General features: G+C 38.2%; 1 protein-coding gene across 5 annotated transcripts in view; it reads left to right on the top strand.

Moving 5' to 3' along the window:
- Positions 1 to 16,636, top strand: part of GTF2I (general transcription factor IIi) — a 72,425-nt gene that overhangs the window by 17,616 nt on the left and 38,173 nt on the right. For 4 of the 5 annotated variants that reach the window (XM_084299973.1, XM_084299972.1, XM_084299975.1 and 1 more), the window contains exons 4-11: positions 1,118 to 1,252; positions 2,267 to 2,450; positions 2,654 to 2,682; positions 3,886 to 3,934; positions 4,701 to 4,744; positions 6,217 to 6,294; positions 11,417 to 11,476; positions 15,288 to 15,350. In XM_084299973.1, the coding sequence (XP_084156099.1) occupies positions 1,118 to 1,252; positions 2,267 to 2,450; positions 2,654 to 2,682; positions 3,886 to 3,934; positions 4,701 to 4,744; positions 6,217 to 6,294; positions 11,417 to 11,476; positions 15,288 to 15,350 (642 nt within the window). The remainder of the gene's footprint in view (positions 1 to 1,117; positions 1,253 to 2,266; positions 2,451 to 2,653; positions 2,683 to 3,885; positions 3,935 to 4,700; positions 4,745 to 6,216; positions 6,295 to 11,416; positions 11,477 to 15,287; positions 15,351 to 16,636) is intronic. The other variant, XM_084299971.1, reaches the window with a different exon arrangement.

The following is a 16,636-nucleotide window of genomic DNA, read 5'->3' as shown; positions in this document are numbered from 1 at the left end:
TTCTTTTTTAAAGGAAGAAATGAGTTTTCAAGATGACAAATGCATTTTTTGCCGTGAAAGTGCTCCCAGTTCATTTCACAACCGTTTATGCTCAGTTCAAAGCGCTGTTTGTTTGCCCCTGTGCACCACATCGCTGCGAGCAGTGCTGGTGATGCCGGTCCCCACGCTTCACGTCCTTGCTCACGGTGAAATCATGATGCAGTTTCAGCACTGATTGCACTTAGGAACATAGATCTGTGTCTGTTGCATGTAGGAACATAGATCTTCCTTGCTTTCTCTTTCATCCACGGAATCTATCTGTTGTTTCCCCCTCTTTTTGCTGGGTGATTCTTGGTAAAACATCTCAAGCACCCAGCGATAAGAAGGGGAGGCTGCAGCCTAAAACAGATCGCTTCTGTTTAAGATCAAAGCATTGTTACTCCCCTGCTCCTTTTGCAATGACTTTCTCAGAAAACAGAACAAGGTTCAGGGTTGAAATCTCCTTTTTATCTGTTCTGTTGGTGGCAGCTTGTTTGCAGCCCCTGCCATCCAGCAATAAGAGATGTGCTTGGATGTCTTGTAGCAGGTGAGAGAGCTGCACTGCACAGGAGCTGTTGTGTCAAAAGCCAGATCCCTTCCATAAAAGATCCAGTTAAGCACATAACAGCATAAACAAAACAGGTTATAACACAGCTGCTGAGTGAGACATCAAGCACGGTGCTAGAGAGCTATGAGACTCCACACAGACATTTTAAATTTTCCTTGGTGACTGTATCAATCCTTTTATTCTTGGCATTTTTGCCTCTTACTTCTACTGTATTTCACTCTCCTGGGATTTGCAATGTTTTCTACATCTTCATTCCCAAAAAGGCCGACTCGGTTGGGTCTCTAAATCATTCTTATACCTCAGAGGGTGATATTTACAAAGGTTGTAGGGAAAATAAAATAATTTTGGTGTAAGTTTAAATTTACTCATTGCCTGTGTGCATAGGTAAGTGCGTTTGCCTCTAAGGTGAAGAAGTTCTTACAGCTTCAAAGCAGGAGTCACTCTGAAGTGTCTGTAGTCTAAACCGGGGGGACTTTTTTTTTTTAGTAACTTGCTATTTTATGTTGTCTCGTTTGTATAAACAAACTCTAGGTGTTACGGAAGAGGAGAGGGCTGCAGAGATGCAGAAAACAAAGACTCTACCATCTGTAAACAGGCTGACAGTGGATATCATGGAACTGGAAGCGCTCAGAAAGTCTGTGGAGGACTTCTTCTGCTTTTGCTATGGTGGGTGCTTTAAAGTCTTCAAAATACCTGTTCTGGATTCCTAATTTTTTATTCCAGTTGGGAAGGAGGTATTGTACAGTCTTAGCCTTTCAGCTGTACTGCTGTTAAGGTAATAAGAAGCCTCTGTCCTGGTTTCAGTTAGGACAGAGTTAATTTTTTCCTAGTAGCTGGTAGGGTACTATGTTTTGGCTTAGGATGAGAAGAGTGCTGATAACACCCCGATGTTTTAATTGCTGCAGAGCAGTGCTTACACCAAGCCAAGGATGCCTCAGCTTCTTGCTCTGTCCTGCCAGTGGGCAGGCTGGGGGTACAGCAAGAGCTGGGAGGGGACAGACCCAGGACAGGTGACCCAAACTAGCCAAAGGGGTATCCCATCCAATCTGGGGTCATGCTAAACAATACATAGGGGTGGCTGGCCGGGGGAGGGGGCCGGACTGCTCGGGGTTAGGCTGGGCATCGGGCAGCGGGTGGTGAGCAATTGCATTGTGCATCACTTGTTTGTACACATTACTATTAGTAGTACTGTTATCATCATTGTATTATCGTTATTATTATTGTTGTTATTATTATTTTCCTGTCTTATTAAACTGTCTTTATCTCAACTCTCGGGCTTCACTTTCCTGTTTCTCTCCCCCATCCCAGAGAGGGAGGGGGGAGTGTGAGCGAACGGCTGTGTGGTGCTGAGCTGCCAGCAGGGTTAAACCACGACAGCCTCATTTTTACTAGCTGATTCCAAAGTGTACACATTGGATTTTTTTTTCTAATGTTTTGCAGGATATAATTTGGGATTACTGCACAGTACAGTCCCCTTAGTTTTGTTTTAAGAAAGCCCCTGTACCTCAGTGGGTTCCACTGAATATTGGTGTGTGCGGTACTTGGTTTCCTGCAGAGATTTGCATCTGCACCTTGTTTTCTCTCCAGTCCTCTCCAAAGTAGTAGTGGGTTTTATGAGGCACAGGTCCTTTTGCTAACTTGCACCCTTCTGACCTTGTAACAATCTCATTTTATTTTTAGGTAAAGCTTTAGGAAAGTCAACAGTAGTACCTGTGCCATACGAGAAGATTCAGAGAGACCAGTCTGCTGTGGTGGTGCAGGGCCTGCCTGAAGGACTTGCATTTAAACATCCAGCAAATTACGATGTTTCAACCCTGAAGTGGATTTTGGAAAACAAGTCAGGGATCTCATTTATCATCAAAAGGTTATTTGCTGCCTCCTCTTTTTAGTCTGTCCATTAAAGTTTTTGTACTTAAATTTGCATTCATTTTTTAATTAAATACATTGCAGCCTGTTTTGCTTGAGCAGAAGTGTTGCCTTTTTTTTAATATACTCTGAAGTAAATACTGATGTCTTGGCTAAAGCTATGTGTTTTGTTTGTTTGTTTTTCCCTTTATTTCCATACAGGCCTTTCCTAGAGCCAAAGAAGCACCTAGGTAAGTTAGTACTTATTCAGGTTCAAAAATAGCTTAGAATTTTACTTTCAAAAAGGCAACATCGTTTTCTCCAGTACTTGGCAGGATAGCAGTATAAATGCAGTATTTGGTCTTTTGGAGAAAGAGGCAAACTTCGTGGAAATTCCTAGGCTGTGAGTTGCCTCACTCACTTTTGGAACTATAACCTTTTCCTTTATGCTTTCTGCTAGGAGCAACTAATTAGAGACAAATTTGTTCTATTGCATTCTTTGTCCTTTTACTCAATTTAAATTTAATGTGAATTGGATAGTATCCTAGGGAAAAGAGAAATGAACTGATGAAAGGCTGTGCGTTGCATTTTTAGAAGATGCCTAGTCTTTGCTGTGCTCTGCATTCCAATATGTAGCTGATTTTGGCATTTATATCTCATTATAAAAATTGATTTAATCTTCTGAAGTGGTTAGGTGTTGCAGTTTCTATGAAAGCCTATACGTTTTAAAAAATCTGAGCTAACGTAGTTCTTTAAGAACTCTGAAGATTCATTTCTAGCTTTGAAGAAGTCCCTTCCCCTGTTCCAGCTGTGAAATTATTTTGCTTTAGTTGCAAGAAGTACATGTGAGGATTTGTTTTATGAAGAGGATAAAGCATGTTGTTTACCAGAATCTCTATAGGAATGTAGTCAAAAAAGAAAAGTTTCACTTTCTGATGTGCAACAGCTAGAAACTGAAGCTTGATTAGTAAAATCAGAAATGTGTTGCCTGTGCCTAGTAAGAAAACTAGAGAGTAGGGAATTACAGAGATTCCAGTAATTAAATATTTATATTGATAAAGCAAGGTAGGTTTCAGTGGGTAAGCGACTTCTTGAAAACATAACCCATTTGTGTAGCTGTAATTTAGGAATAAACTGGAATCTCTATAAACCTATCCTCCTCCTTTTAGCAGTTTAGATGAAGGATTTGCTTAGCTTTGTTTCCCAAGATTTTCACTTCAAATCATGAAAGAGAGCACTGAAAAGCATACTGATAGGCACATTTGAAGTAATTTTATATTGGTGTTAAATGCAGTTTAATGAGATCCATCCTTCATATCTGTGTACAGAGAACATACGCACATACCTGCCAAATTTGAACAGGTTTTTGCTTCGTGAAATCAATGTTACATTTTCAATTTGTGTTTAAGGTGAATGGAGAACAGGAAATTCAAAGGTTGTCTTTTAACTTTCAGGAGCTCATATGACAGATCCTTCACATTCAATTATACCTCCAGGTGGAAGGTGAATTTAAAATAATGTAGTTTTTTTGCCTGTCTTTAAATATTTCATCTACTGAGAAACAGACAAGCTTGTGTAGTATGATTTGATGTTGGTACCAACTGCGTGTTTTCATATAGTTTATCTTTCTCTTAATGTGCCTTCTCTGTCCAACTGACCTTTGGATAACTTTTGCTTGCATGGGATTATAAAAAGCATGAAGTTGAATTTTCTCTTTCTTTTGACCATTATTTGTGGGGAAGCTGTTACGAATTAAACAGATGGCAAAGTTTCCCCTCAGTTTAATTAGCCCAGCGAGTGTTCTTAATTCACGGTCTGTCAGTCAGGGATGTTTGTCCTGTTGTGTGCTGCAGCAGTGATGGGGAACAGCTGTAATGCTCCTGCCTTCCTCTCCTCAATTAAAAACCCAGTACATATATATTTACTCTTCAATGAAGAGATTATATGTGGAATAAATCAAAAATTGGTTAATGTGGAAACAGAGCAAAATGGCAGTTGTTTCTGTGGCTCTGAGTGCACTTTTTGTTAAATGGTGAATGCTCCTGAATATTGTGCACATCCTGAGAATGTAGGGACGGGAGATTCCTCCCTGTTCCCTAAAGATAATTCAGATAAGCCAAGATGCTAAGCTTTTTACTTCTGTTTTTCTAGTTTGAAAACAATACAGTGAGGTTGATTTTACTAGACAGCTTGTAAAGCTGAAGGAACTTTCCAGAAATGTGATATATTTTTTTTATAATGTCAGTGTTTGTTTTGTTTATTTTTATAGTTGTCCTCCTATTCAAGTGAAAACGGAACCAAATGAGGATTCTGGTATGTTCAAAATTTTGTCCTCATTTGCAAAAAATGATGAATCAGTTTCTGTTCAGAAGGTTCTATTAAGGAATGATAGGAAAATCCAGTAAAAGCAGCAAAGATCCATGATGTGTGAGAAAGAAAAGCTTTACTTAAAAATGGCCACTTTTCAGTTGCAGTATTTATATGTATTTTTATTTATTTATTTATTTATTTACCTTGGCTAGAGGTTTCCATTTCTAGATGGAGGAGATTTGTAACTTCTTGTAGACTAAAATAATTTCTTTGTAAATAGTTTACTTGGAAGTGGAGAAGAGGAAGATCCTCAGGTCTTTACTTAGTCCTAATTGAAGATCATTTTATCCCTAATGTGAAGAGAAAAACTTAGTTTATATACAATAATATTACCAGAATATCAAAAATGACAGAATGCTGAATGCCGTTTTCTAGCTAAGATGGAAATAAATAGCAAAGCATGTTATTTATTGTTTTTAAAAACTAAAATCAAGCAATCTTAAGTTCCCCTGCTCTTAGGACAGGCTGCTGCAAGGCAGAGTGGTTGGTAGCAGGGCAGTGCTGAAGTGTGTGCTTTGAGATAACCACGAATGATCCCAGGGAGGCTACCAGTCTGCCTGCAGATAAGCTTCTGACCTTCTGCTTTGTTAGGTTGGGCTGCACTGCTTGGCATTTTGCACAAAACCAAGATTTTTTGTTTAGTCCTGTATTTTGGTTTAGTTCTGTTTGCTTCATTACTTCAAGCTTGGCGTTTAGTAACCCTTAAAGGTTAATATTTAGCTTAACACAACTGAAGAGTCAACTTGAGCTTTTCACCAGCTTCTTTCCAGTGCTGCTTTCAAGACATTTGAAGTAATTCTTTTGCCCCAGTGTGTTGAAAGCATTTTAGGGAACGGGGGAAGGCATACAGGGGAAATAGTTCACTTTGATAAAGCCAAGAGCAGTTGAGGCCTGTCATTGTTGCTGCCTTGAGCAGCAAAATTTGGACTTTATCTGAAACTAGGGATATAGAGGGGTGAGCTTGGAGTAGGTCTAGAAGTACTTGAAGTACTTTTAGCACAAGAGATTAAAAAACCTTTTTTTTTTTTTTTTCCTTTTTTTTTCTTTTTTTTTTTTTTTTCTGCTGGTAGTGGGCAAAAAGCAAGGAGACCATTATTTTTAATTCTTCAGATCTCAGATAGCAATTTGCAGGGATGCCTGTTTGTAGGGAAGCCTTTCATACTCGATCACTTCTGATGGTAACCACCCAGACACAAGAAACTTGAAGCATCAGCATGTCATTTGTTACTGTTGTTTTAGCTCAACAATTATTTTCTGTGTCAGTACTTGTATTTTCTTTTTCTTCTTTTTTTTGGACTAAAGACCAGCTAGAATCTTGGTGGTGTTGTGATTTTTTTTTTTTTTATTTCTTTATTAGTTTTTAAGAATTTGGTTATCATTAGTCTCCTTATTTGATTCCGTTGTTGCTTCTGCAGGAATTTCACTGGAAATGTCAACAGTAACAGTAAAGGAGGAGTCAGAGGATCCTGACTACTATCAGTATAATATTCCAGGTAATGATGCTAACTTTTGTACCTGCTTATCTCCTGAATGGGTGGATTGCTTAAGTCTTGCTCTCTCTGTACCTCTCTTTTTGCTTATTGGCGGCTGTTAAACATGTAACTGCTTACTTAGCTCTGTTAGGATACAGCATTTCCATGCTGGATTCCATTTAAGTTGTGCTTCAGGTCTTCCAGTATTCTTCACTACAATGTTGGCACAACAATATAAGTGTGTTTGGGGCTTAAGGAGAAATTTCAGGTGTTTCTTTGTTTTCATCCTGAGAGTCCAGTATGCAGACTAATTCCACTGGCCTCTTTAAACAGGAAAGAAAAAGTCATGTTACTGGTCAGAGCACTTCTTGGATCTTTACAGTTTCAGTAAATTATATAGTGTATCAATCACTTTCCTTGTATGGAAGGACCAATATGTGTCAAAAATGTTTTGGAAGTTATAAGATGGATTTCTGTTGACAAAGAATAGCAACATCTATGAGGTCCATGACTCAGCTTCAAAACTGTGTGTTTTTAAATCTTTCTCAGCTGCTTTGCCTCATCTATACACATCTAGTTGAAATACTGCACATTAATCTCAGCCAGGAGTGAATAGAGAAAATCATAAGAAATTATTTCTGTAGCTTGAAATAAACAGTAAGAAAGAAGACCTAAATAGAAATGGCAATATAAAATAAGTAGAACCCTGAATGTATTATTTCAGCTTGCTTGCATCTGCTGTTAGGTTAATTGTCTGAGCAATACAAAAAAAAAAAAAAACAAAGAAAAAAAAAAGGAAAGCTGTCATGCCTCTCTGAAGGATAACTGTATGTTCAACAGCAAAGGGCAAAACAGCACATCCTTTCATTTTGTAATAATATTTATTATTGAGACAGCATTTTTGTGTGTTTAGACACAAAAATTCTTGAGATTATTTTAATACGTGTTTTAATTACTAATTACAGGATTGCAGAATCAGTGTTCTCTTACTGGCATGTCTTAAGTAACGTAGGAACAAACATTGTTCAGAATGATCTTCACCATATGGTGTACCAAAATATCACTACTCTGGTGCGGAATCTGAAAGGTGAATTCTCTGGGGTTAGGATTATCTTTTCTTTGTGTTTGTAAATCGCCTCGCCTCAGAGGTCCGTGGGTTTACAGGCATTATATAATGCAATAATAATAGATGCCTTTTTGGAGACATCCTAATCACTGTTACTTCCAAAGCCAAGCCCTGTCATCTCTTTTGCTTTTCATCCCCTTGTGGCTTTCCATTTCATGCATAAAAACAATGTCAGAATTTGGCCAGTAGCCTGGAGTGTAATCTGACCCTGTTTGAGGAGCGTCTGTGCTGAAACCACTTACAGCACAGTAACCCATTGTCGTGCAGCACGCTGGAACTAAAAAATTCCATTTGTACAGTACGGTTCCATAGCAAAGTGGGTTTCTTGGGGGATTTCTCTCGTCTTTCCCTACCTATCTCTAAATTTAATCATTCTGATTGGTGGAAAGTAATATGCTTTTTTTTCAGATAGCCACATAACATCATACCTGCTCAGTTAATAAATCCCTCTAACCTTGCTCCCAATCTCACATTTAAAATGAGACTAAACAGAAGGTGCTGTTAGAAAGGATGGGGGTGCTGTGAGCCAGGAGAGGTATTACGGTGTCATGTTGTCACCTTCCCCTGAAGGAAAGGAGCTTCCCCTTCGTTTCTTTGAACTCTAAGGTTTGAAACAGAAGTTGTACAAAAAATGCAGAAGGATATAAATTCAAGAGGGATGTAGGGGCTCAAGTGTGCATGAAGATGCTGTGCAGAGAAGTAAACCTAAGAAAAGTACAGTTATAGTAAGGTGTGTCTTTGAAGGACGGGGTCTGGCTGCCCAGCATTTCCTTTGTAGACACATGCTGCAGAAAGAAAGGGAAATGGCTAGGGTCATAGTTGTTACTAAAAATACCCTCCAGCAAGAGCTGGCTTTATCGATTTATGAGAACAAACAACTTCACTGTTAGAGAACAGCAATGTGCCAGGGGCCTCCTGGAGAATATGATTTCCTGGTGAAATTTCACAGTTATTGTTTTTCTCTGAGTGTCTGCTTCCTCTCACAAACCCAGGATGCTCACCAAAGGCCTGCGTGCCTTAGTGGCATGCACAAAGCGCCATTTAATCAAAGGGGACAAAGTTAGAGCTGGGGACAGGCGCTCTCTTCATCTCTTATCATCTGCTAATCCCTTGCAGCATTTGGATGTTGCCGTGAGTTAATACTGAATTACTAAATTTAGAGATGTGTTAGCAGCACACTGTACGAAGAGTAGGAAATGGGAACTTCTAACCACCAGAGATTTCATGTGGGTGTTCTGATCGGGTATGGGGGCAGTTTTCCATCGGTAGGCAGTAGCAGTGTGGCAGTGGGTGATTTGGTTCCAGTATCTTGGACAAATGTGAAGGTCACTGCAGTATTAAATGCTTTGTCTGACATCAGAGACAAAATGTTTTGGGAGAAAGGTCCAGATTTTGACTGACTATATGAGGAAAAGGATAGTAAAAAAAAAAATCAGGACTAAATAAAGCATGTGGGAGCATTCCAAATATAACATTCCTGTATATACCTGATCTGTAAGTACCATTTTTTAAGGCTTTTCTGAAAGGAGATGTTAGTTAAAATGCTGTTCTTAGTTTGGTGTCCTTGAAACAAGCACATACATCTGTGTCCATGCCCATTTCCTTGTGTTCAGGAGGCTGTTTAGCTGATGTGTAAACGTACTGGTCAGTAAAAAGCCCAGAGCTTTTACTAGAAGGCCATCCACAAGATCCAAGCTGTCTGGAAAGGTTTTAATTGAAAAGAATGAGGTCAAGATACTGTCAGTGCCAAAAGGAGAACAGCTCTGAAGCAATTAAGAGAACAGAATTGAGCTATCCATCTTTTTTTTTTTTTTTTTTTTTTTTTTTTTTCAATTTCCAAAGAAGCAGGGATATAGTAAGAAAATTACTCGGGAACACATGCTCTTCATCAGCACAGACTGAAACAAGGGTTTTTGGAGACATGGCCCTTATAGCACTGAGCGATTTGCTGACTAAGTACCAAGCACTTCATGACAGAAGCGTGATGTCCAATGGATTTTATGGATGCAAGTCTTCAGGTGCCTTGAAGTTCGCAGGATCACAGAACGGTTTGGGTTGGAAGGGACCTTCAAGCCCATCTAATTCCAGCCCCTGCCATGGGCAGGACACCTCCCAGTAGGGCAGTTTGCTCAAAGCCCCATCCAGCCTGGCCTTGGAAAGTGAAAGCAAAGAGAACAAGAAGCAGCAGAAGGCTCACAAAAGACCTAGATTTAGTCTGAGTGTTAAAGAATTTGTAAGCCTCTGTTTTGCACAGGAGAGTTGCTGTTAGCTGGTAACTGTGCTTGGCACTTCTTCTGATGCAAGGCGATACTGCGTGGCTCTGCCTACAAATCGGATAGATTAGGCTCCTAGGACTTTATTGCAGGATTTTACTTCTAGTGTAACTGCTTCCTGGGGTGTTAGCAATTAAGTTTTGCACCTTTGTGATCATCCTTCCTCCACTGTCCTTGCGGCACTGGAATTAAATTCTTACCTCATGAGTTTTCTTCTTTATTCATTTTTGTGATTTTCTTCCTACTTCTCTTCCTAGATGGAACTCTTTTTGATCTTATTATCACCCTACTTGGTTTTGGCTATTCTAGCGATGGGAAAAGCTCTTCAAGTTCCATAAAATAATCTGTGTTAGTCACTTTTTTTTTTTTTTTTAAAAAAGAGTTACAGAATAAACACAAAAATATATGCTTTTGCCTGTAATGGGATACATGCTTTTGTGCTGGTGCACTATAAAATACAACAATTGCATATTCCAGAAGAACTCTTAGGAAGTGATGCACCTGTCTGCCTGCATACACTAACTGTTTGGTCAAATAAAAGCAAATTTAGGCCACGGAGGCATATTCTAGCGTGTCCAGTGAGTGCACGTGCTATTCCTGCTCCCCCTTAACAGTTGCAAGTCCCACTCTTTTGATGAGAATTTCTTGTCCTGTGTCCTAGAGCACCAGCAGTGTACTCCAGCTTTTTTTTTTTCATTGCCTGTTGTAGTATTTAATATTGTATATGTACTTTTAGTAGACTGAAATATTCATCGTCTGATTGTGGCAGCAGTCTTTTCTAGCTTTTCTCACTGTGTGGATGAAATAGAGTTTAAAATAGTTCACTTGCCTTGTGAGCTAACAGTAGCCTTTCCTGTTAAACTATTAATGTTGATTGCTGGTATCCTCTTAGACCTCCCTCTAAATGGCCACCGTTTCTGGAGAGCTGTGTGATGTTCTGCAGACTGTATTTGCAAATGAACGCAGAAGTGATTCAGTTTATGAGAACAACTATTCCAAATCCTTCCAGTTAGTCCTGGGATGGTATTCCTGTCTGCCACACTTAGGCTAGTTCTATACACCCGTGCTGTTTCTGCGGTAGGAAATGATCTCTTGCTCAGTCAGTGGGGCCCTCTTGCAGTCTGGCTGCTGTAGTGCCAAAGCATTCAGCAGTGGGGGTTTGGTGGTGGTAATTTTACTTTCTGGGCTTCTGCAGCAGCCTTTGTAAAGCAGTCCATACGTGGAGTCAAAAGAGCTGTTGTGGTTAAAAGCAGGCAAACTTGTGGTGCTGTAAATGTTTTCAACCTTTCTGATTTTGTCTATTTAACGTAGGTAGAAATTTTAGAGTCAGAAAGGGTTTGCTGGGGAAATAAATTTTGACTCACAGGGAAAAGACTGAGCTAATTAAAATATAATTGAAAAAAATCAAAACCATCAGCGTTTGATGCTTTAAAATTAGTTTAGTTTATTAACACAAATACAAACATTCAAAACCTGCTTTTCTACGTGAGTCTTTCTGACTGTTTAGTAGTGCAGGAAATGCAAGCACCTTCCATTAGCCCCTCAAATTTGTATTTTGCTAAACTGAACAAGTAAAGACTTAAAGGTTGTTGTTATTTCACAGACTTTCCTGTTAACTTTACAGAAAGTATTGAATGAGCATATGATATGTGAAGATAAGAGTTATTTGGTAAATTCCTCTATGGACTGGGAAAATGTGTTTGTTGTGACAGACAATTTAAAAGGCATTCTCTTTGTTCCCAAGCAGGCCCTTCTGAAACATCAGAGATGGATGAAAAAATTGCTCTTGCAAAAAGTTACACAGGTAGGCCTTATAGTTCTATTTTTTTCCTCACATCCATTTTGTGAGTTCGTTGTGTGAGTTTTGCTTTCCAGGGCTCTGCCTCTTTGATTTGAAGAGTTAGGATGTTGAAATTTAAATTTTAAAACGTAATTGCAATTTTCAGGTGCCTTAATTTTCAGGTATCCAAATAAAGAGACATACAAAAAGGAATCTTATTTCTTTTATTTCTTTTCTAAAATTGAAAAGGAGCATCAGGTTGATCACTCTAAAGCAGTAGTAATTTATAAGTGCCAAGTGTATGTTTCTCATGAAATTCAGTCTGTTTCATAATTAGTTACAAAATTCAGTGAGCCTCTGCTTATGTATTGTGAATAGAACTTGATCATTTCTTTCCTTTAGATGGGTGTGAAGTGAGCAGACACATAGACAACCAAGCATACAGAAAGTTTGTGTTTAGGGGAAGCAGTTCCTTGCTGACTCAACAATATATGAAATGAATTTACCTTTTTTTTTTCCAGATTTTCCAGTTTGAATTAAAAATACCATTTTGCCCATTTGCTGACATTAGAAAAAACTAATCAGTGTTTCAAGCTATGACATTCCTTATATGGTCAGAGTGGTCGTGCTGTCATCAATTTTTAAGATTCAGAAGTTGTCTTCTTTAGGTTTTCATATGAACGTTATAATTCTGGATTTTTGGCTTCTGAAAATCCTTGCTTTGAATACTCAGTGTTAAAAAAAAAAAAAAAGTTTTTTTTGTTATGCTATGTTTTTGCTTTATATTTGTCTAAAGGAAGCCACCAGGGTTCAGTTTGCAGTGAAGGAATAGATGTGGAAATACTGGTAGAAGGTTAGAGATACAAAATATTTTTCATGAAAATAAATAACATCATTGGATTTTTCTTTTTACAGAAATACTTGGAAAGATGGCACTTCAATTAAAGCTGTACCTCTTCTCCAGCCATTCTCTTTTTTTCTATTTTTTTAGTCTCTTTTTTTCTATTTTTTTAGTCTCATAAACCTTGCCACTCTGTGGCTTACTATAGGCAAGTTGGGATGAAGTTGTCATTCTTGTGAATGACAAATTGCATTTGTGAGGTGCCTGTCACCTCACCCACCATTTAATGCTTTGACGTGATGTTAAGAGTACACCATTCTGCAGCTGGTTTCATTCTAAGCACCTGGCCCTCCAACCTGAGGCATGATTTTTTTTGGACGTTTAGGCCAAGTTGTACTAGCAGCAGTGCTCATTCTTACACATCTCATTATTTTTGCTTTGAAGATAAGTGTCACCATAGTTAAGGGTACCATTACATGAAATTCAAAAGCATTTCTCTTGGTGAAGGAGAATAAAGTTTTTGGCTCTTGCTGACTTCACAACTAGCGCTACTTTTTTGGAAAAGAAATTAAAAAATCTAGGTGCTTTGTTTTCCTAAGCATAATGCCATCAGCCATTGTGTCTGGTTATGAAGAGAGAGCCTGAGGGAAGTGTTCTATAAGATGACCGAAACTCTTGACTTTGCTTTGGTTTTGCCTCTGTAGAACAGCTGTAGATGCTGAGTGTGGCCCTTTGTGTCACAATATGTTTTTTCCTACATCCTTTCCTCAAATCTGTTCTGCTTTGCAAGCTTCTGTAAAAAGATATGCTGAAAGTTACACCCTGATTTTGCTACATAGATTAAATCTGTTGTTTGTGAGGGTTGGTGTTTATCAGCAGATCTGTGGGCAGTTACAAAAATTGCACCTAACAACTTAGTTTTGTCCAACTTTAATTTTAGTCTAACTTTGTTTTCATTTTTCCATTAATAGGCATACAGTTTAGACGGTCTTGCCTGGATTCTGTAAAATAAAAATAAATGTTTATGTCTGCTCCTCACAAACAGGAGTAAGGAATTAAAATCAATGAATGTGCTTGAATTTCATGAAGTCTTTGACAAATACCCTGCCAGCTATTACTAAAGAAATGTAGATAATAGGCATTGGAAGTTCTTCCAAAAGTTGCCCTGACAATTCGGCCATGATGTAGCAGATGTGCAGAAGGTACTGCTTTCAGCATAGCAAAAAAAAATGGATGCATGTATAAAAGTATCTTCTGGTGTCTGTCACCAGTGGTTTTCACATTTTTTTTTTCCTCCAGTAGCCTTGACAAGATGGTGAACGAGGAAGTGATAAAATTACCTTGAGCGTGGAATTGCCCAGATTAGCTGTGGCTGATAAAGGCTTGTGAGGTCTCAGTAAGGCTGGATGAGCGTGGTGCAGTTGAAATTCAGTAATCAGAAAGTCAAGGTTATGTGCATCAGAAGAAATGTTCTAAACCAAATGAAATCACGTTTGGGAAACTGGAGACAGTGCCAGACAATGATGACATGTAGAACTATAAAGAAGGCTGCTGCTTAGCAGCTGTGTGCATTTACCTTATTACCTGATGCAAAGAACTACTTAGCAAAAATTTACCTAGTGGTGATAATACTTCGCTTTAAAAAATACTTCAGTGTTTAAACCGGTCGGTTTAATGTGGTTTAAGAAGAAACGTCTGCTCTGGGAGTTTCCTTCCAGAGCTTTGTTACCATCTGGTTTGATATTTTTGCATGTTTCTTTTAACTGGGACTAGTTCTCAGGGACTTGGTACTGCGCTAAATGGCCCATTTTCAGTCTTCCTGGCTGTTCATAAACTTCCACAAAATTTACCACAATTGTATTTCTTTTTCAAATGTGTATATATATATATATACAAATGTGTGTATATATATATATATTATATATATATATATATAAAAGACTCTACGTGATCAATTGACATGATACTTATTTTTATGATGATACTTCATGTTCACACGTACTAAAAGACCATTGCTTATTAATTCATTCTGTTTGTTGTGGTTTGCATTTGCTCATTACCTACCAAGCACTCAGTCTGAGTTAGATCAAAATGCCATAGTGTGTTTTCCATGAACCTGATGATAGCTGACACAGTTTGAATGTACTCCAGCTGCGATACGTCACTAGGTATTTCTGAATCTCTGCCATAGGTGGCATCATGTGAAGAGCAGTGAAAAGGGGACATTCCTTCAGACTTGCCCCCCAAGTGATATACAGTGATAGAGCTCAGAGAAACCTGAAAGAAGACATTCTTCAAAGTGTACAAACACAGAACTGTTTGAATATATTGCCAGAATAATTATTTTCCTTCATACACAACTACTTAATTTTGAAATAGTTTCCAATATAATTGGCTTCACTTTTTTAAACTTTATTGGAGTTAAATTCAAATTGCTCTTTCTCCTACAGGGTGCTGATAGGCCTAATCCTGTTTATTATATTGGTGCAGACTGCCCTAACACAAGCATTGTGATTATGCATTTCCCTTTCATTTTTCACTGTTGGCCTTGCAGCATGTCAGGGAAATCATTGCAGAGCAACAACTGTAAGTCTGTATAAATGATAAAGAAATATATCATCTGTAGGGGCACACAGCCTTTGTTTATGTATTCAGTAATCCTTGATAACAAAGAGAAAAATATTTATGACTCTATTAATCCTATTAAGCCAAGAATAAAGAATTTCCTACTGTCATTAATGACAACTCTCTGCACTGCTGCACACACAATTTAGCATGTATAATCCCTACCTTCTTACCCATGTCTAGAGTTGCTTAAAGGCTTAGGGTAAGATATCATTGCTTCTGTTTTTGTTGCACACTGTGAATGCAAAATGTTTTGTTGAGACAGAGAGCTTCTTTGACAGGTGTTAGTTAAAATACAAAATCATTGAGCATTTGCTTAAAAATCCTTTCTGTGCCAGTCGTTCACCAGTTGTGTTTCTGTCCCTTCAGATTCTTCCCAGCACACCCCTTCAGAAACAAGTGAGGATCCTGAGGTCGAGGTCACCATTGAAGGTTAGTCATCCAGTTCCTTTATTTCAGTCCATTGGACATTTTTAAGTCAAAAAAAATGCTGTATCCATGCCTATATTAGCACTGAATAAATAGGATTATGAACCAGCCTTTGGCTGCAGTTTGCACTGTGCACTGCTTTTAAACATCCTTATTCCAGTTGTTTGATAAGAAAAACTACAGCATGCTGAATCATATTGGACTTCATGGGCCAGTCTGGAAATAATGCCTGATAGAGGTGTGTTTTTCATATATTTTTCAAGTATTAATAATACAGAGTACTCATTATTTAACAGCCATTAATTTAGATTTTTAAAAGCTTTTATAATGTTCATTCTGAAGAGCATGTTCTTTTCTAAGCACATAGTAGTTATATCCAATTTCTAGTTACCACTAGATTCTGGGAAGAATTGCACCATAGCAGAAGTGATGTTTTACAGTTGGTGTTAAGTGAAGCTTCAATTTACATGTCTGATACTGATAACTACGAGATAAAAACCTTCACATTTACCATTCCCCTTTTTCATCAGCAGTATAGCTGCAATGAAAATAGTACTAAAGCCACTAACCAGTATCCAAGTTTCTTTCATGGTAGGGTTTTGGTTGGAAGTGAGCTGTATTTCTTATATTTGTGAGTTACATGTTCTGTAATTGCATTAAAACACTTCTCAGATTGACTTTGGCATTGCTTGCTTTTGGAATAGGTAAAATGAAGACCACCAGATTAGCAATTTAGAAATTAGGCAATGCATTTTAGGAGAGAGTTCTTGCTTGTTGGGATTACTTTCATCTTTTTATAATACGGGAATGAGAAAATTCTTACATTACTTTAACAAAAGAGGTAGGTAGAATAGTCACTAAATTCTGTGTGTATGTAAATGCCTTTACCACAAAGTAATACAACTGTATAGGTGCAAGAGATGCCAGTATGTAATGTTATACTTCCTAAGTCAACTATGTGCCTGGTGACCTGGGCATGAGCTATTCTGGATGGGAAATGAACATCTTTGTCTGAGGTAACCATTTATTTTGTCTAAGAACGGAAGTACTGGTAATTGATCAGTTTTCTTAAAGTCGTGAATTAGCAGAGAAACTAGTATTTTGGATTGGGAACTAACTGGCTGAGTAGCACCTCACTAAAAATGACTCTGGGGGTTGCAGGTCTGCACTCCACCTACTTGTATATGTTTGAGATAGGGCAGACCTTCTGTTAGATGAATTTCAGTTAAGTACCTCAGTTGTATCTTGATCTGAAATTATTTTTAGCACCTTTAAGCTCTTCAAGATCA

This window comes from Netta rufina (assembly GCF_964035555.1).
Source record: "Netta rufina genome assembly, chromosome: 21".
Lineage (NCBI taxonomy): Eukaryota > Metazoa > Chordata > Aves > Anseriformes > Anatidae > Netta > Netta rufina.
The sequence above is the reverse complement of the archived record's forward strand: the minus strand, read 5'-3'. Positions and strand labels throughout refer to the sequence as shown.